This window comes from Eucalyptus grandis, chromosome 7 (assembly GCF_016545825.1).
Source record: "Eucalyptus grandis isolate ANBG69807.140 chromosome 7, ASM1654582v1, whole genome shotgun sequence".
Taxonomy (NCBI): Eukaryota; Viridiplantae; Streptophyta; class Magnoliopsida; order Myrtales; family Myrtaceae; genus Eucalyptus; species Eucalyptus grandis.
Window position 1 is genome coordinate 28,460,551 of NC_052618.1, and position 21,737 is coordinate 28,482,287.

Below are 21,737 nucleotides of genomic sequence, written 5' to 3' on the forward strand. Positions count from 1 at the left end.
GACCTGTACATTTGTTTATTTTACAAGTTTAAGCAAACGTTTGGATTGAAACATTGGTGTAAAATAGAATAAAGATGATATGTGCACAAATAAGTTATTTCATACATTATGTGAAATTGACATACATTACATTTGCATGTTTGTAAGACTTTCAGTGTATCCTGCTTTTCAAACGAAAGACTCTTGCCAAACTGTTGATAGTCTTGAAACAATGAAATTGATTGAAGTATAATTTGCTAAAGAATTTATATTATGCATCCGGCATACCTCTAGCGTTGCTTAAAAGGATAAATGGTACAATGCTAAAATGGGTTTGCTAAATGAACGAGAAATTTTAAAGTGTTGAAGAAAGAATTTTGGGTTAGAAACATTTGAAACTCGGCTCATTTGAAAACTATATCATGTTGCCACATCATTTATATGACAAATAAGAAAGGCCTATGCAAAATTATCCAAATTGAGGGTATTGAACTGATCATGAAAGCAAGAAAACCTATTCTTAATTTCGTTGATTGCTGAGAGAATGTTGGCACTTGATTTGGCTTTTATTGTTGCCAAGTGGTAAGACATACGTCATAATTTTGTATGTGACCCTGACCAATAAGCTTTTACTTATTAATTTATCATCATGAAATCTCTATCTCTTAACGTATTTTAATTTCAAATATGAATCTAAAGAAAGAATTTTTAAGTATGTGATCTCAAATGATATAGTCTACGTATTTTTAAAAATATTGATACGGATAAAGTTCATGCACTTTTATTCTATTATATGTCTATATTTAAAGTCAGGGTGAAGAGAATGCTTTCTCCTATGCCCGCTTGGTAGTACTTGTTATCACATCATACGGCACATAAATACTTTTGCCACATGGCACAAACTTGACAAGTAAAATGCGGCTTTTCATTTTTAGTATGGGGCTAATTCCCTAAAAAAACCAACTGTAGGATTGGTGCCAATTTTGACCTTAATTTTCTTTTTATTTCATAAAGACCACCATGACGGGGCCGTCCAACGGATGCTACCAACAATGGACACCAACGACGGCAACATTAGAGTCGCCTATTACCATTGCTTAGGCAGAAGAAATTTTAGGCTACGGACGTGGGAGAGTATCCTAAAAGTGCAAAAAAAAAAAAAAAAAAAAAAAGTCAAAAGAAATTAAGATAACTTGTATTTATTGCAGACATGAATTTGCCACATTGGACAACTAAAGTTTCCAAATTGACGGAGACTAGATTTGGCAATCGGGTGAAAATTTGTGATTTCTTATGAGATGGAAAAAATTTGGACCGAAACTGGTATTAGAGCAAAAATTTGTGCTTTTTAGGAATTAACCCTTTTAGTTACAGTTTTTTTTTTTTCGCTTGCACATGCAATGCACGTGAATTTTGAAAATATTTGCATTTTTCGTTGTGGAATGAAATGCCTATTCTTTTCCTCTTTAAAACTAAAAGAAATACAAATAGAAAATAATTTACAGAAATCATAAAACTAAATGTCAAGGTAAATTGCAAGAATCGATAATAATAATAATAGTCACAACAACAACACCACCGCAGCAGAGGCGGCGGCGGCAAAAACAACAATAATAATTTTGCTAAAAATATTAACTACATGAAACAAAAAGTGAAGTCAAGCAAACAACGAAACAAATATTAATTAAAAGGGAACAAACTCCATAAAATATATATTGAAGAAGGTAAGTCATTTTTCGGTTCTCGCCCTTATGCTGTCTCGAGAAGAAAAAATGAAGTTGGTAGTTTTTCATTATTTTCTGAATAGAAAGAATGAATTAACTTATGATATCTGATTATTCTGTTTGTGAACCAATTCGGGAGGGCTACCCGTGCTTTTTGAGTACCCCTGCCAGCTTCCATGATGCGTCAATTTAGGATTTAGCTTTATTAATAACTTATCCTAGTGTTCCAATTAAAAAACTGGACATGGCCTCAAAGCATTAGTTCTAATGAGCTAGCTAGACAGATGTCTAGAGGTGGCGATGATTACAAGGACTTAAAAAACTTCAACAAATAGAATTTATTTTCCTCTCTTGATCTGCTTGCAAAATAAAGTATTCCAAAAGAAATAAACCGGAAAGTGTAATTGGACCACAGCAAGAGTGGAAACTTCAATTCAAGAGGACCAAGCAATTAAGAGTTGCATGCCCTAATAATCACTAGCCAATTGTTTTCTGAACGATTGACAAAGATAAAGGGAAGTGGAATCATCCAAGAACCTCCCCAAGTCCCCACCTCGAGAACCTGTCAAACCCTAGCTATAATAATTCAAGAATCATCAACCAGAAAAGCATGCCGCCGACACATGTCGCCTTTTCCTTTTCTTTTGTGTGATGATTGGGATTTTGCGTGGCAATGACCAGTGCAAGGCAGTTGAAAATTTAGCCAAGTTAAGGACAATCACATTCTAGCGCTTTGGTCGATAATTCCGGACTTAACATCACTCGTGTTTAGACGATCATGCTGGAAAGATTCGGTAAATCCGTCTGTGAAGCGTTGCCTGAAGCATCGCATGAGGGTCTCTCTAGTTTAGCAGTAAGTCACGGAGCAGAAGTTGTGCGCTATGTGGATCGCCTAGTTGGTCATTCATTATCATCACTCCCTTAAGGTTTGCTAAACCCTAATTATAAACTCAAAGATTGAGCCAAAGAAATTAGGTCGCAAACATCAACGACCCAGAGCACTTTCGCTATTGCATAACTAGCTAGCAATGTAGGCAATGATAAGATGGCGGGGACATTGTCAAAGAATATTAGATATTGAAAGAAGTGGTCCGACACCGTTTGAACTCGAATGTTTAGCGGAATCGACCGTATTTTGGCATGACATCATTGTTTAACATCGATTATTTAAAAAATATCATTTGATTAACTGATTAATTGCTAATGGGTGTGAAAACTCCCATCATGATCACGCCGGGAAGTCATGGAGTCGCACTAATTCATGACCCTTTTGAAGGTGACCCGTAGAATGGCAGACGACTGGCCGAACTTGGAACCCTTCCTTTTTGCGAAGAAAGGCCCTAGCATATTGATCACAACCATCAATAATTAGTTTACTTTTTTTGTACTGAAATTGAGGAAGTTCTACTATGCCGAAACTAATTACTCTCTTCTCTTTTCTTTTTCTTTTTTTTTTCTTTTTTCACCAATTACTATAAGTAACTTTTGATTACGAGAAGATATGATGTCGTCGAGTAATGTCTATCTATAGAAATTATCTGTGACCAACAAACCTTGTTATTTTTCATTATTTCAAGGGAGTCCAAGGAGAAAAACTTAAAAAGTAAAAATAGAACATGATAAATAAGAGAAGGCGCAGAAGTTTGTACTGATTTCATCCAGAAGTAAGAATTGCAGCACAACTATAATTCTCACAAATTAGAGCTATTAGCTACAAAGCACCATCCCATGAAGAACAGACATAACAGATCCTTATATTAAGAGAGATTGCTGCTCGAAAATGGTCCTGAACAAATCTTTAATGAGATAAAAGCTGAACTTTAGTGTTCCAAATCTCTAACCTTGAAATAAGTCTCCATTGTTTATAATTATAGATGGCGAGCTTGAATTCGTTGCGTCTCTCATGATCTCATCATCATCGGCATCAACGATCTTTAAATGAGGGTCAGAATCAGGAACTTGTCTTATAAATATGCATGCGTGACTATTATGAACACGACTCTAGATTTACCGCACTTCCGCCCATTTTCAATAATCTCGAATGGTTGAAGAATCGCGTCTTGTAGAACTTGGTCCCCCTCTAGCCTTTGAACCGGATGGCCAATCTTTGCGTGATGTTAAGTGTCGGTTCATACAAAAAATGATCACTTCCTCTTAGGGTTTGCTGAATCTGCTTTTAACCTGTTTCTTGTTTGCAAAAAGCCCACTCTGTGTTTTTCAATGCAACTTGAGAAGTAAATCTGCAAACGAATCTTCTTTTATTATCTTGAGAGGTGTCACTATCCAAGGTTCTTATATCAAACCTCCATTATGGACGAATCATAGCAAGTTCAAACCTTTGGTGTGCCTAAGCCTAATATCATGCGAGCACGGAAGACCCTGGATAACACAAAATGCCTTTTACGTGCAGATAAAGGAACTTTTCTTTCGGTAATTTCGTATTGCTTATAAAGCTCATTCAAAGAAAACACCGAAACATGAACGATCAATTTACCCATAAGAGGAATAGAAAGAGGTGAGGAACTCTCACTTTTTCGAGAAAAAAAAATGAAATGGTAACATGCTATATGCTATCATATCAGCTGTTGATATGACACACGTATACTTAATCAGATCTGGTTACAAATTAACATGTGCAAATGACTTCAAATGAAATAAAAACAAATTAAAAGTCCATCATCCAATGGCAGGCTGCTAAAGTTTAATTGTTAATGACAATAGTGGCTTTAATAAATGTTTCAAAATTGAAATGGCCCGCCAACTCACTGGTCTGGCTTTCTCCACTCTTTTGCGCTTCTTTGCAAGACTGTCCTTTGATTTTACTTTTTCCCCATTTTTTGCTTTTCAGGAGGAGAAAGAAATCTCCTTTAGAGAAAAGCCATCAAAACTTCTACCCATGTGCCTCATAAGGGATCAACATGAAAATTCCATCTTTAACAGGCTTCACCTTTCATCGTTTTACAAAACTTCTACCACATAGGCTTGGGAGAGGTTTTTAAAGCGCTGTCTTTCTTTCATTTCGAAGTGTGAGCACAACCAAGAGGTGCAAAGGTTGAGCACTACATAAAGGTGTGAAGATTGAGCACTCCACTTAAGTTCACTGGGAATGTTGAGCATCGCACTCCGATTCAATGTGAATCAAATGCACACCTCTCTACTGCGCTCAACTTCGCAATAAACTGAAGTGGAATCCCTAACTTTCTCACCTCTCTGTTGTGCTCAACATTTGCAATGAAACGAAGTCAACGCTTTGAAACCTCCCTTGAGCATATGTTGTAGAAGTTTTGTGAAATGACGAAAGATGAAGCCTATCAGAGATGGTGTTTTCAAGTTGATTTTTTAGAAGCCTGTGGGTAGAAGTTTCCATGGGTTTTCTCCAAAGGAGATGTCTCCCACTGAAAAGGAAAAATGGGGAAAGGACAAAGTTTTGCAAAGCAACACAAAAGAGTGGAGAGAACCAAATAAGTTAGTTGACGGGCCATTCAATTTTGAAGCATTTATTAAAGCTACTAATTTTTGGGATTTTTTTCAGCTTACAGACTTTTAATTTGTTTTTATTTAATTCCAATTGGCTTGCATCTATCAATTTGCAAGACCATATAACTGCATGCCACATCAATAGCTATCATGGTAATATAATATCACTGAACATAAAAGGGGTAGAACTCAATTGAGTCTGAATTACCCGAGTGTCAGTAAAAAAAACAGTAGGCAATGATTCGTCTAAGAAAAGCAGCCCAAGGTTTTGTTGGTGGTGGAGCAATGTTAGAGGGTATGAATGCATTGATAGCAGGGTCCAAAATTTTCTTCGTGACGTAATATAATAAGATATGAGCAAGAGGGTAATCTAGTCTCCAAAAAATTGCATGAGCCACATAAAAGCGCAAGAGTAAATTTGTATGGGACCCACACACGAGGGCAATGATATCCAACTACATTGAAAGATCATGACATTGTTGAAATATGCCTTTGAAATAGCAAATGCTATGTAAACTCGTAATTACTCCCGAAAGGGTTGAAATTGCAAATTATGACCCATCAGATAGATGTATTCAAATCTCCTTCGGATGGACCCCGCTGTCCTAGGCAAGATATGTCCTGCCAAAGGAACGATGTTATGAGGTTGACATGGTAAATCCTAGCCCTCAATACCTAGTCTATTACAAAGCTTTATATAGAAGCCTCAAAAGCAAATCACAATGTTGTCCTAGTCTCCGCCTTTGAAAAAGAAAAGCCTAAAGGCCCAAATCATCATCCGCAAGATTGGGCCAGCAGGCCCATCACTCCGACGATCTCTTTTCGTTTTTTCACCCAAAAAAATGAAAATGAAAATGAAACTAGAAGACAAAAACCAAGTATCTTCTTGTTATAATTAGTTATCTAGACATAAAGTCTAGAGAAAAATCAGGTACTTACATTGACCTAAGCTTGGCATCTTCCTTTCAATTTTGTGAAAGATTGATAGTTGGAACTTAGTCAGGTAATTAAAGCCCTCCAATTGCAACGATTGCATTGCATCCAAGGAGGCCAATATGAAAATAACCTCTAATACTTCTTCCTTTTCTGCATATTGGGTAAGACTCCACCGATTGGGCGACTATTGTGGCCTATAGGGTACTTGACCTGAAAACGTCATGATCTAGATATGTAATTTGACCAATTCAAATCAAACGCTTAACCACTCAGTCAATTTTTAAAGAGTTATGAATATTATATATAAAAATTAATTCCATTGTAAAAAAGTAATGTGATCTCTTATTTGAAAATTTCTCAGGATCTTAGAAACCAAATATTTACACCTATAGCATTATGGCACACAGACTATAATTTACATTGGAGCACCACGTGATCGTCCACCCAACTAATTTAGGGACACCAACTGTTAAAAAAAAAGGAACTTTAGCTCACACTATATACTAAGAAAAATCCGTTGAAAACTAAATGGGACTCTATGTTAAAATTACTCTATTCATCAATGGAAAGTAAGATGGGATCCATGGGCACCTACCTTGGTCCATTGTAGTGTTAATCAAAATGGTCTGACTAACTACCTTCCCCTTTACCCAAAATAAAAAATAAAAAAGTTACAAAAATATAGAAAATATATCTTGACTGTTAGGTTGGAGCCATTACTGAATAACTCTACTCAAGAATTGGTCGATAATTCAATATTATGTGTGGACGATATTCTTAAATCTTATAGATAGGTTAACATCATTGAACAGGATCTGACGTTGAGTGTGTACGAATTGACTTTCACATTTTGCTTAATCTTAGTTTACAGCGCCCCACACTTATTTCATGTCTTCACCAGAAAGAATCGAAAATTTCCCAATTTTTCCAATTTTGACGGCGAAAGAAATACCTTTTCTTAAAGAAAAAGTGCAAAGAAACAAGCCAAGAAACTGTTCGACGCAACGCACTATAAAGTCAAAGTACAAGAATTGAAATGTTAGAAGGGTAGTTGTCGAACGACCGACAGAGCAGCACGGATAAACTCCGACCCCCCATCGTACAAGTTCTGATCAGTTCTCATCAATTTGGCCTCCTTAGGAAGTGCCTTGATTCGAAGCTTTTCCATATCTCTCTCTCTCCCTCCGAAGGATGGAACCGACCAAGTCCGACAACGGCGACGTCCTCCATGAATTCTTCCCCTTCTTCAAAGTATACAAAGACGGCCGCGTCGAGAGAATGATGCCGATGGAGAAACTGAAGGTCCCCCCGTCTGAGGACGCCGAGGTCCGGTCCAAGGACGTGACCATCTCCACCGAGCCCGCGGTACTGGCACGCTTCTTCGCGCCCCGCGGGACTGGCCCGGCCGAGCGGCTGCCGGTCCTGATTTACATCCATGGCGGGGGGTTCTCCATAGGGTCCGCCTTCCACCGGGTTTACCACGAGTATGTGAGCTTGCTCGTGGCGAGAGCCCGCGTCGTCGCCGTCTCGGTCGAGTACCGCCTCGCCCCGGAGAACCCGATCCCCGCGTGCTACGACGACGCATGGGCCGCGACCCGGTGGGCATTGGGACATGCCGATGGGAACGGCCCCGACCCGTGGCTGAACGAGCACGGGGATTTCGGGCGGGTCTACATAACGGGGGACAGCGCCGGGGCCAACATTTGCCACAACGTGGCTGTCCGGGCCGGGCGGGCCGGGCTCCCCGCCGGCGTCAGGATAGCAGGGATGGCATTGGTGCACCCCTACTTCGGAGGCACCGACGACGACAAGATGTGGCTGTACATGTGCCCCGAGAACGGTGGGCTGGCGGACCCGAGGCTGAAGCCGCCGCCGGAGGACCTGGCCCGGGTCGGGTGTGAGAAGGTGCTGGTGTTCGTGGCACAGAAGGATCACCTGAGGGGCCGGGGACTGTGGTACCGCGAGGAGCTGAAGAGGAGCGGATGGGGCGGGAGCGTTGAGGTTGTGGAGCACGAAGGCGAGAGCCATGTGTTCCACATCTTGAAGCCTCAATGCGATAAGGCCTTGGATTTGAAGGACAAGCTGGTGGATTTCTTAAGGGGGAACGCGGTGGGAAAAGCATAGTGGAAATCAACTTGAGGCTTGTCGTCGGCTTAAATAATTTGTGTGAATAGAATGATCCATGGTCTGACTCTTGTTTTCGATCATGTACGATGTACAATGACTAGCTTCTCTATACTAAGTTGCCATTCTGACGAAAGCACGGTTTATAGTCTTTTGCAACCAGGCACAAAATTGGCTTGTCAATTAAAAATTTGAGGGTGTGTAAAAGAATTGAAACCGCTTGAAACCGAACCAAACTAGTGATTCCCATAGGGACCGATTTCATTCCTAATTTCAAGTGTGAAAAGGCCCACCCAAACCAAACTGATACATAATTTTTATGTCAAAAACCCTTTCTCTTTCTTGCATCACATCTTTTCGCGTCTCCACAAACTGAGACTCCCCAAAGTATGCTCTCCCTAGAGATATGCAGGCCTTGCGGGAAGCCTGTTTCTTGATTAGGGCCGGCTCTGGGAACATCGGAGAGGCATGGTCCTGGTCATTGGACTTCATCGATGGAGCGGTGGATGGAATCGGAGAGGGAGGAAAAGAAAGACAGCGGTGGCTTCTTGGAGCGGTCTCTCAAGCTTGTTCATGGCATCACATGCAGGTGAGGATGTAGGAGCAGAGGAGCAGAGGAGGAGGAAGGTTTAAATAAAGAGAGAGGAAGCGAGCGAGGAGGAAAAATAGAGGAGTGGACAGCAGGGGGCGTTAGTTGAAGGAAGTGAAATCACAAGCACATCCCATAGAACAGAGTGAGGGCAAAAGGAGGAAGATGAGAGAGTGCAGAATTTGGAGAAAATCTCCTTTAATGTCAACTGTATCATCTACCCTCTCTCTATTTCTTTAATTTCGATTGAAAGGAAAGGAGGGGAATTGGAGATGGAGAGGTCGCACGAGGCAAAAGGGAAAAAACCTCTTCTTCCATGTCGACTGTATCGTCCTCCTCTGGCTGGTTCCATGGCCACACCCGGCCCAAACCAGACCGGTGGTCCTATTCCCAGATGGATCCAAGCAATAGTGGGCAATTCCCGGTTCCCATTCTGTGGAACAGCCCTTAGCAGGCAGCTTCCAATTCTAGGGTGGGCACCGCCCACCATAGAACCAATCACCCACAATCAAGATTGCCTGAATGGGTTCCACTTTCTTCAAATTTCTTCGAATTTCTTCGAAAAATACTTTCACTGGATTCATACATTCACAAATTAGATTAGTAGCAGCGTCCCAAAAGGACAGCTCAGTGAGAGAGAGAGAGAGAGAGAGAGAGAGAGTCTATAACTTAGAAATGCAGGTACCGTAGTCACTTCCCAGGTACAAACCGCATCAACTACAGAAAAGAGGGAAAGACAAAAAGACACCCATGTGCCGCTATCGGAGCATAAGACATTTCGGCAAACCTCAGTAAAGCAAAGGAGAAATTTACACTGCAAAGCCAATTATAGCTTCTGGGGATTGTAATGAATCAGACGATAGATAGCTTTTCAGCAACTTGATGAGTATGCACCTGACCTATACCGAAAAGAATGGCGACTGAGGTTGTGGGGGTCTTCAATTCTCAGAAAACCAATTCGATGCTTGTGAGTTTTGGGTGCAGCACCTTGTCCTTCTAGGGTAAAACCATGCCTGTGAAAGTTCTCAAACTCTAGCTATGAGGACGGTATACTAGTTCACTGCGTCTTTATGGCTGTTCGGCTGGACATTCCGTGCAACAACTTAATGAACCCAAGGAAGCTTAGCTTTCCATCAGTGTGTCTTATCCAATCATGGAGGACGGCGTGAACCGGGACGGAAGGTGAAAGACCAAGTTCCTGACATGGGATTCAAGTAGAAAACAATAAGGAACAAAGAGAAAAGGAAGACGAAGATGAGCAAAAATGACTGTTGTAGTCCTTCTTGATAAAAGACAATCAGTCCCAAAGAAGTGAGCCCGGATCCATGGCAAACAATTACTCAAATGAGAGGAATTTTCAGACATCAAAGCCAAGCCACATAATTATCGTGCTAGGGTTTCTTAAGCACCACTTCAGAGGGAAATTATATCCCACGGTTCAAAGCAAAGACTCACTAGAATTCAATAATCCTCATTCGCTCTCAAATATAAAAAGTGTAACAACCCCCAGATTTTTCTAAAATCCTACTCCAACTTAAAATGTGAAATAAGAATAAAGAAATCCTACTTCTGACGGAGATAAAGGAACATACTATCCGAATCAAACTTTGCAAAATGAGAATCCTAATATAAGTCAAATCCAAAATAGATAAGACAACAAATTCAACTGGGCATAGAATTGTAATCCAATGAGAACTCTTATTTGAGTTGTGAATCAATGCAACAATCCATCTTCACCTAAGCTTTGTAATAGACACATTGATATTTTAACAAAACTCGTTTGATCATGTTGGCTGCATCAGTGGATTTTGTCATACACTGGAAAAAGAGGCAAGAGTCACAGATGCACAACCATACAAAATACTCCACCCATTTTATGGACTAGAATCTAGGGTCTAAGCAAGATAAGGTTTCAGAGTACAACGAGGCGATGTCACTGGATCATTTTCCAATTGAACAAGGAACATACAAAGGAGAGCACACCTTTAAGGTAGCACAAGAAAATGACAGACAATATAGCAAAAAGCAACGCTTATTTCTCTACCATTCTTCCCATGTTTTATGTCTGATAATTTTCACAAGTGCTTCAATTCCTCTGTTTTCAGCAACATGTCTCACCATACAGCGAGCAATCTCGAGGGGGTAACTGTTTGAGTATGTTAAGGTTTTCTGGATCGAATGACATGGCACTACCAGGGGCTAATTGAAGCTAATTATGTGTTTAAAGGACATTTATAACTCTAAAAGTTGATCCAGAGACAATGCTGATAGATGCAAAAGCCAGAACAATTAAACTCACCGAAGCAAGTTCATCAATTACAATGGCCCTGTTTCCATCCTTCTCAAAATGTTCATACGCGGAACGGGCATGCTGTTCCCAATTATCTAGTGCCTCCAGCTGATGGACACTCAAAGCAGCTGCACAGAACTCTTCGAAATCCATCCTTCTGTATTGAAGTGCACTTAGCTGAAATGTACGGCATATTCATGGTTAGATGGCTAGCTAACACAAAAATCTAAATTGACAGATAATTCATGGAACAGTGTGAAATTAAAGTCCAGGGTCTACCGATGCAAGGAAATCAGGAATGCGAGACTCTTTCATTGCATCAGTTGCATTCTTCGTCAGGGCCTGCCAAGAATAAGATTGATGAGAAACTTGCAATGATAACAATTCTGTGATCTACATGCCATGTCTGTCATATGTATGTGTACTTGTGCCAGCAAATGCGTGCTTGTGGTGTGCAACACATGTTTTGTGTGTGTGTGTGTGTGTGTGAGAGAGAGAGAGAGAGAGAGAGAGAGGGAGGGGGCAAAGGGGGATGACACTAACCAGCTTCATATTTTCTAAAGTTATGCTGCCACTTTTATTTGGTTCGAGCATTGTAAACTGTTCTCTCAGGTAAAAAAGTTCATCTACTGTCAATGTCTTTGCTAACGCCTGCAATGATATATCGAATGTAATTCAGAGAAATTTAGTTGAACAAATAGCAAACACTGAAACCTTGAAATTGTAACATTCATTGTGCATCTGAATTTAAGATGTTGCTAGAAGTCCACTCTAAATCAGGTCTTAAAATTTAAGCTCAAGAATTCAAGCTTTCTCTCTCTTTATCTACGAAGAATTCAAGCTTAGAAGCTGTGAAATATGCACTACTTACACATTCAGTTTCTTAATTAGTTATCAGCTGAGAAACTGAAGAATCCTGCTGCACAATTTAATGGGACCCGAGGGAATTTGTGAGGCTCTTCATCCAAAGCCTCTCCAATTCCCAGATTAGACAAAACTTTCAAGCATCGAAACAGTTCAAACAGATTACAGAGGAAATGCTTTCAAAGAAATGGGACAATGGAATATGTAACACAAGTATTGTTGTTCAAGCTTGCACTTTCTCAGCATGAAGTTGAATTAAACACGGAACCACTAAATGACAGCACTACTTTGAATGTGCTAAACTGAGTGGGGCAAAGATGGTACTTGAGGCAATAATATCTTGCTCTGCTTTAAAGTTGTCAAAACATTCAGCCCAAAAGAGTGACAGTAAGGCAGTAGAAAGAGCTGCATTCATTGACCTATCATAGTCGATGATCAAATCCAAATGCATTGCTGTGGGTCACCCTTAAAAACTCAATAATTTGTAAACCACCCAAATTATCCTTCCCTATCTCATCAGATAGATCATAACAAGCAGTATCAATGTATTTAATTTAGATGAGAATTTCCAAAGTGATTTGAATAGATAGTATATCATGGCACTAACAAAATCAAGGTGAAGTGCTACTCCAATTGTCTGAATATCAGAACACAAAGTAAGTCAAGGTAAAGATAGCCTGCAATTGTACTGACTCATGATGTGAGTTCATTTTCTTCATGATGTCATACCCTTCTAAGTTTTGAAATGCGAATAAATCATAATGATGTCAAAACAGCTCTCATTGAGCCAGATGATCTATCAATGTTGCAAGCTGCTGTTTTCCTAATCATTTATTTTTTAATTGAAAAAGAGGATATTGACAAATGCGCACACACACACGCAAGGGTGTGAATGCACACATCTGAGTCACTTAAAAATCCCTGGCCAAAGCAGCCACTTTTTGCAGCGTAGGAAGTAGTCGTCAGAAGACATCATCAACAGGCATGCATTCATCAGAGCTTTCTAACAATGCTTTATATTAATGAAGCCTCCAAAAGAGGCCCTTATTGAAGTTTAACTCTTCTTTCTAAAATTTAATTTTGGAGAACATTGAAGCAACAAGCAACTTTATGAGACTACTCGACTTCAAACAAGAATAAAAGTGCAACACTTCAGTCCAAGAAGAGCTTTGAGGCAAGCGTAAAGACATCATACCCTTAATGCAGCTCTTCGCAAAGACGATGACCGCATATAAGCCTTCATGAGTTTAAATATATGTACATCAAGAGGGACTTTAACACCATTATAATTCCGAATCCAAGGATGGCCTATGGAAGAAAAAGTTCACGAACTGTCAGTCTACTTCTATGAGCCGCTCAATATTAAAAGTAGCAAGATGAACACTCACTTAACGCCTGAGCAGCACTCATACGTCTCCTGGGATCCTTGTTCAACAGACGCTTGACAAAGTCCTTTGCCTCTGGAGATAAAGAAGGCCATGGTGGTTCATCAAAACTTGGCTCAGCTTTCAGGACTGCACGGAATATTCCAGACTCTGTCCTTGCCCAAAATGGCCGACTACCGCATAATAGAATATAAGCTATCACGCCGATACTCCAGACATCAGCCTCTGTACTGTAGGATCTATGTAAAACTTCAGGGGCAACATAATATGCACTTCCAACTATGTCATTAAGCTTCTCATCTGTAATGCATGTAGAGCACTAACGAGCTTTAGAATTTAGATACCCCATCAGAACCTATAATGTTGATGCTTAAAAAATTTCACACTGCAGGGACTTAATGTAAAGCCCCAGCAACAAACCTGGCCTCACGAAATCTGATAAGCCGAAATCTATTGCCTTCAATTGGGAATTCTCATCCTTCAGTGTATAAAGAAAGTTCTGAACCAGCAAATAGCAATATTTTACAATTCAGAGTGGACCAAGTACGAGAACAACCAGCAAATTTTAAATATGTGAACACGCAAAATTCAGCATTATACAAGTCATCAGACCCAACCACCATAAGAGAAATGACTTCTATCATATGAACAGTTCATTCCAGTACATGACCACACATTATACACAGACGGTCAGCCTCATACTTGCAATAATGGGTGTAATTACTTGTCACAATCTAAAAAACATATTTTGGATAGTCAAAAGCCAAACTAGCTTAAGTAATAAGCCATCACATCAGCTTTTGAAAGAATAGACTTTCTATAACAACATTTGGATGGGTTTCTCAATCAGATATCATGGTACCAGATATAACCCGCACGAATTCACAAGTTCCAGGAAACTCCCAGAGTAGTTCAAGGATTAGTAAGAGTAACTACAATTACAATTACTAAATAGTATACACTTAACGAGGCATGTAACCTTCCTAGCTGCCTACTATCTAAGTGTACCTAGCTCAGAGTTTTGTTCACCTCTGGTTTAAGATCTCTATGAACCACTCCTTGGAGATGACAAAATGCAACCACGTTTAGTATCTGCACCACAACAGCCTTTGCATCATCTTCGGAATATTTGCCACCTCTGCAAATAGAACAGCCATCAGAGAGTTAGCAAGAGGCATGTCACAAAGCACCAGTAGGAAGTCACTAAGTAGCCAGCAGAGAAAACCTCACCTAGAAAGTATTCTGTCTAGGAGTTCTCCTCCTTCACATAACCTGGAATTTGCATGTAATACAATGTCAACTTGATAATCAAGCAGTTAGGCACATGAGAAATAGCACACAACTGTAATGGTGACGGTATAGGTCTAGTGCCTCAATATTTAGAGCACATAAACAAAGTCAGTGATCTAAGAAATAGATGACTCGGGAGACCTATTGTAAAAAATAAAATCTGTGTTGATGAGTCCTCCCAGAAACAGGTTGCAATTAACAACAGCATCTGAGCTAAAGACAGAACAGTAAAAGGAAATATTGCACCGAACAGTAATGCAAACTTACTCCATAACAACGTAGACATTATCAGGGTCTTCGAATGCATCATAAAATCGAACTAGATTAGTATGTCCCGACAAGGCTCGTAATATCTTCACCTCCCTCCGCACATCTTCAACTGCAATAGCTGTTGTCATCTGAAAAAGAAAAGGAAGAAAAATACCATGCTATCAAAAATATGAAAGAGAGAGAAAAGACAAGGAGATAAAAGATCTTCAGCTTAGTTAAAATTTAACATCTCCAATATAAGGACAACATGAAGACCTGGCAAAATGTTCTCTTTTTCCGACGTATATATTAAAAATTGAAATTTTTTAGCTATTTCTGGTCAAACTATAAACTAGTTACACATGAAATATAGCACATACCACATTTTGCAGTCCAATGAAGGAAAAGAAATTCAAAAAGGGCCAGCCAAGATAAGCTAACATAGTCACACATACAAGCATGATAACTTTTCCATATAACAATCATTGGACGTGAACCACAATGTTCACTAGGACACTCCAATAAATTTGCTTAATATAGATATAGAAATCTTGAAATGCCAAATACTCGACCTTACTGGTTATGGGCAACTACCACGTGTAACAACGTCGTTTGCAGTTGGTAGTTAAACCTTCAATTGATCCTACAGTTTGCATTAGTTCATTAGGAACATCATATGAGTCTCAATTCACGAAAGAGTCTCAATAAAATATTATGTGTTCATATTACCCATGTGTTTCAAGTTAAGTCTGACATAACCAGGCTGGGCATAAAATGGTAAGATTTTATGACTTGCTCAACTCTTGCTCACACCCAGCAACTAAAAGCAACCACAACGAAACGATCTCAAGAGCCACTGTATATTTTGCTCTTCAGGCTTATATTTTGCTATTCATGTGCACACGCACATAGAGAACAGCTGCCAATCCCACCTGGGATTACTTTTAGCATTCATGGACCTGTCTGTAAATAAGATTTCCAATTGCTTTCCTAGAGAAATGAAGGAACATACCAGTTTGCATGATCATAGATTTTAGTAATCAATTATTATGTCCTGCCTATAATTATATGTGCTTTATTCTTTTTATTTTGGTTTGCTGTTCTCCTAGGACTTCAAATTAGAATAATAGTTAGCAGTCTGCCAGCTACAACTCAATCGCCAAATTACTAGCCTGAGAATCACTGGAAAAACTCATACACGATTGAATGTCCTAAACATGGCACACTTTCTTCTTTGCAAATTGGAACAAGCATATTATATTGATTACATCTTACATGACCTAGAACCAAATATCCGCACTCAACAAAAAATGGTGCAAAGGCCCCGTGCATATATGGTTAAGTTGACTTCTTTCTCAAGTTGACTTGAATGTGATTAGAGATAACACAAAATATCTACCGCAGAACTCTGATTGAAAATGGAGAGTTATAAGGTGCTTAAACATGCAACCTATGCTACATAAAAGTACAAGAATAAAAATAGGTCCACCTCAAACTCAAGTGTGACCTGGGCCAATTTGATGTGACGACTTGTGGATTCAAAAGTAATATGATACTCAACAATGGTTTGGGCCGTTGAATCCCAATTTTTCAATGGGAAGTCAATGTTTGTTCTCTGATAAATAAACCAATACAACCAGGGGTTCTCTGTTTAAGCAAGCAGCCTGGGACACCAGGTAATAAGTCAAATCCAGCCCACCCAACAGGTGGGTTTGACATTTGATGTAATATAGCAGACAAGAAATAATTTTGTGGAACAAAGAATAGATTATTCTTTCTTCATTCAAAAAGTCTTTCTCCTCCAATTTCCACTTGATAATTTCCACTAGATGAAACTCCACTAATTCTCCACTTAAGGAAAACCTTTAAGCACGTCAGATTGTAGTTTTACATGATAGTATATGCCATCTTAGAGAACTACACGGCTATTAATGTAACTAGTTCTTCTGTCATTCTTTTCATCTGGTCTGATGGAAGAGCCAATTATGCATGCCCAAGGCATAGCCAAACAATCAACTTCTAACTGTACAGATTGCACCTATCTACCAGTTCTATCAAACAAACAGTTGTTATTTTGTCCGCTAGTGGCCCTATCATATCATTATTGAATGAGATTCAAAATCCAAACTATGGAGATGTATAGAGTCCAAATTGAACCAATGCCCCACTCAGAAGTTTTCATCATATGTCTGATGGCCACAAGTTTGGGCCGGCCAGCAGGCATAAAATTGACCAGCTTTAATGTCATATTGCCTTCTAATATAGGTCCATTTCATGATCTACTCTCGACCATGATCTTGTGGCAATGATTAGTTCGACTTTAAAGGCTTGAACAACCTCTTGTTCCTTCCATTATCAGCCACCAAACAAGTCCCCTTCAAGCTTCATACTTGCACCAATAAATATAATGCGAAAAGTAGTATTAAATATTCCAACTGCGGTTGGGCTTCTGATTAAGTTTAGCGCACTTGCAACAGCTTCTAAATGAAGAAGACCCCATCTATTTACTTTTACTTTTTGGGACTATGACAGGAATAAAACATTAAAATCGCAATTGCAGAGCCTAGACGAGACTAATGGTGCTGTCACAAGTGAAGCTCCATATCATTACCCAGTACTGACTAAAAATATCAATAAACAAATAAGTCAGCCACTTTCAGAACTCCTGCACATGGACTCATCTAAATCTGAAGCCAGTCCAAGTACTCTTCATCTAGAAGGATTGCTAAAGCGGAAAAAGACTGAATATTCACATCTTTCTCTAGAAAAATTCCAGCTATCCACTTCAAACTTAAGTGTTTAATTTGAACAGTTCCAATCTACCACCACAAACATCACCCCCCACCTACTCGGATAGGCAACAGAGATTTCCAAGGAAAAAGAAAAGTACTCAAACATACACATCAGCAAAGAATATTAAACAAAGAAAGGTATCAGATCAAATTATGAGTCGAAATAATAAGCAAATCTGCAACATTTTGCCAAAAAAAAAAAAAATTGGGGGGGAGGGGATTTGAAGCTGGATATCAAATAGGAAAAGAACACCCAATTTTTCTTCGGAAGAGGACATGTCTTCACTTTCAGACAAGCCAAAAACTATTCTTCAAAGCTTTAAAAAAAAAAAAAAATCTGATCAAAGATCAAGTCCCAACTTCTGCACAAACAAGCAAATCTGCAGAACAAGATCTAACCAATTTCACGTAAACCCAAAAAAAAAACAAATCAAATCAAATGCATAAATCTAGAGATCAGACATTAGAAAGGAGAGGAAAAAACCAACTTCGTATTCTACGACGCAAAAATATGAACTTGGGACCAACCTTAGCCTTGGGGATGACCTTAACAGCAACCTGCTGTCCCTTCAACTCCCCTTTCCTGAACCTTGCAGAGCAGGTGTACCCGAAATGCCCTCTCCCCACTTCATCCCCAACCTCCAGCCGGCTCGTGAGCTCCTTGGAAAACCCAAACCTCTTGTCCAGCTCCACCCGCCCCTGCCCCTCCCCCACCCCGTCCTCTTCCTCCGGTATCGACTTCGCCGCCTTCTTGCCCTGCCGCCGCGCGAGCACCGCCTTTATGTGCTTCGCGGGCGACGGCGGGGCGAACGAGCGCTTGAAGAACCTCCGCGGCGTGGAATTGGCAGACCCCGCCGCCGCCGCCGCCGAGGCCGGAGACTTCTTGAGGAAGTGGGCGGGGCTGGGGCTGTAGAAGGGGAAGAAGGGGGACCTGGGGGTGGTAATGTTTGAGGTGGGTTTGTCATGGAGAGGAGTGGGAGGGGACTTCGGGGGCTGTGAGGGGTGAGCCTGGTCATCTGGGTAGAGCTCCCTTGATGCATAAGGGTTGGGCTTTGGTGGCTTTGAGGTGCAAGTTCCCATCTTTCCCTTCAGCAAGTGGACCAACAAGGACAGAGCTTTCTAGTTTCTACTGCATTTTTGCTGCTCAGTCTGAGAGAAAGAGATCCAACAGTTGCTTTCAGAGAGAGAGAGAGAGAAGGGCACCGGGCAGTGTCTTTCTCTCTCTTGATTAACCCCTTTTCCAGAGAGAGAGAGAGAGTTTGGTGGTGTATTTTGGGCAAGAAAAAGTATGGTCTGGCGCTATAAATGCTAGTGCTGAACTGGAACACAGAGAAAGAGAGAGAGAGAGAGAGAGAGAGTTTGGTTTTGCAGTTGTAGTTGCAGCAAAGCAACAACGCAGAAGGAGGGGAAGAGGAAGGAAGCAGGGGAGAGGAAGTGCTCTGGTCTGTGGATCTTGTTGTCCACGTGGGATCCGATACGACGAATTTCTCTTTCTCTTTATAACAATATAAAATATATATTCGATGGGGTCTATTTCCTGGATATACATACATACATATATATATATATATATAAAATACTAGTCTTTTGATCCGATATCTGTGCTTTCACTTCACAAAAATTCTTCCAGAGGGACTGAGTCACATCAATTAGTTACCTCCACTTCCGTCCTCTGCTTCGGCAGGAAACTAAAAAAGAATAATGAAATAAAAAATTCTGAGGATTATAATAAAATGTCCCAGGAAAACATTTTATATGGAAAAATATTAAAATCAGGTGGGAATAAATCACAGTGTGTAGAGTTTTGGATACTAATTTGCGTCAATCATTCCTTTTGATGTAGACTCCTTAGAGACAAAACATCTAATATCTTTCAAAATTTCCATAGGTTAATACATAAAATCATGCGTGGCTTTTTATATGTTTCCAATTTTTAATTTTGGAAACAAGCATATCTAATAAAAGTTAGGAGTAGAACATTATTGCCGCCGAATGTGTCCTTATGAGATGACGTTAATGGGTCTGGTCACGAGCAAATCAAAAGGAAAAATGGATATTCGATGAGTATCTATTGGCTTGTATGAAGTCATTTTTATTTTTGACTTTCTATTGATTTTGCAGAATTCATATTTTGATTTTTATCTAACCTGAGGTACTTTGACTTAATCACCCTTTAGTAGTCATATAAACTCAGTCTTCTCCTTGAATTATCATTTATTAGATCACCTGGCCCACCCCCGTCCATAGAGGAAAAAAATTCATGATTTGATGTTTATCTAATTTGAAATGCTTGACCATTAACCACTTAAAAGAGTCACCTAAACTTAGTCTTTTCCTTAATTAATGTTCGCTCTCTTATTTGGCCCAATCGAATCACAGAGATAAACTATAGAGAGAGGAGTGGCGCGAATCTCTCTAATTACAACTATAAATATTTCTTTAATCTAATGGTGAACATCCAGTCTCCCTATCACGAATTACCACATGATTACAAGAATTCTTTTGAATACAAGTCTGTGTATACACTGGCACTTTAGTATTTTGGAGACACGGTCATAGGTAAAAATCAGAAGTAGTTGATAAGCAAAAGTGAGCAGAATTTTGACCTATATTACATGGATAATAGTCTCTTTAGAATTTCCTTAGGCTATTGTTTGATTAAGCTGAAAAGGATATATTGATATCGTAAAATATTAAATGATGTGCCACCATTTGAATAAAGTGTGCAGGCAAAGTGATTTGATAATAGCTGAAAATCGAATAATGAATGTTATTAGTTTCTTACCAAAATCGTAAATCTAGTGAAAATAAATCTGCTCTAATATAACACAACTAGATGTGTGTGGTCCAAAACCCAAAAGGAGTGTGTAGACACTACACAAGAACACCATATTTGATTATGGTAGTGGCTATTACGTTACAAGTATGTTATAGGTTGACTGCCTATTCTAACGATTACGTTTTATGACAAATATTACAATTGGGTTGCTATTATAGCTAGCTATTGCATGACTTCTTTTGTGTGTTAGCTATATTACAGCCTAGGCTATAATAGCCATTACAAATATACACCCAAAACTCTTTTCTCCCATTCATTCACCAACGAGACAAGTACAACATGAGTGCCATAGTTTTCGTATGGCACTCACTTGAATATCATAACTTTTTTGTTTTCCGTTCACTCAAATGCTACAAATTTGAAAAATCAATCACTTAAATGATGTTGGCAATTACTTCAACGGAAAATCCGACTTGGATGCTGGTCATCCTACGTGGTACCGTCGTGCTAACATAGATAATTTATGTAATTTTTTCATTCACTAAAGTGTTATAAATTTGAAAAATCAATCACTAAAGTGTCACAACTTTTAAAAACCAATCACTTAAATGCCACTGACAATGTGCCTTGTTAGGAAAATCTATCGTCAGCCTTGCTAACAATGGGAGAGGCGGCCTCATTGGCCAATCTTCGAAGATGATACTAAACCACATTTCTTAGGAAGATGATTATGATGAGGATGACAAGAAAAAGAACAAAAACCAAAGTGATCATCAGTGGCAACCTTTAGGAATTCTTATATATTAGTAAGCTAAGTCTTTCGAGTGTAATTACCGGCCATTCAATCAATCTCCTTGCCCCTCATTCTTCAAGAATTAGAATGACGGAGGGCGCAAAGGCCCTCGCTAGATTTTGGCAAGGCCACCAAGGGCCTAGGCGAGGCTATTTTGTGGTCGGTGCACAAAAAAAAAATGAAAATAAAAACTAAAAACTAAAAAATTAAAAAATTAAAAAAAAAATCCAAAAATCCACATAGGACAATTTGCTAAAACTTGCACACAATTGATTGATTTTATTCCGATGTGATAGTTAAGCGAGCGAAAACAAAATTATGGTATTCAAGTGAATGTTATATGAAGTTTTGACACTTGTGTTGTACTTGTCCCCCTCACTATTGCTACACTACATCAACTACACTTGAATTCATATTGAATACTAACTAAATATTTGAGTGATAAAGCATCTTATCTTGATTAGAA

General features: G+C 39.4%; 2 protein-coding genes across 3 annotated transcripts; one reads left to right on the top strand and one right to left on the bottom strand.

Annotated features, from left to right (window-relative positions):
* The first annotated feature begins 7,202 nt into the window (after positions 1-7,202).
* On the top strand, positions 7,203-8,376 carry LOC104453225 (2-hydroxyisoflavanone dehydratase). The gene has a single exon (XM_010067748.3). The coding sequence runs from the start codon at positions 7,308-7,310 to the stop codon at positions 8,238-8,240; it is 933 nt and encodes a 310-aa protein (XP_010066050.2). The 5' UTR covers positions 7,203-7,307; the 3' UTR covers positions 8,241-8,376.
* A 990-nt stretch (positions 8,377-9,366) lies between these two features.
* Positions 9,367-18,779, bottom strand: LOC104453226 (CDPK-related kinase 5). Of its 2 annotated transcripts, none has more exons than XM_010067749.3 (11): positions 18,228-18,779; positions 14,926-15,056; positions 14,599-14,640; positions 14,398-14,506; positions 13,789-13,867; positions 13,372-13,668; positions 13,179-13,291; positions 11,663-11,770; positions 11,399-11,461; positions 11,129-11,296; positions 9,367-10,027 (listed from the first exon to the last, which is right to left on the bottom strand). In XM_010067749.3, the coding sequence occupies exons 1-11, from the start codon at positions 18,777-18,779 to the stop codon at positions 9,887-9,889; spliced, it is 1,803 nt and encodes a 600-aa protein (XP_010066051.2). In that variant the 3' UTR covers positions 9,367-9,886. The 2 variants fall into 2 exon arrangements, with proteins under 2 accessions (XP_010066051.2, XP_039172720.1); XM_039316786.1 differs by lacking the exon at positions 18,228-18,779 and adding an exon at positions 15,480-15,502.
* Between the last annotated feature and the right edge of the window lie 2,958 nt (positions 18,780-21,737).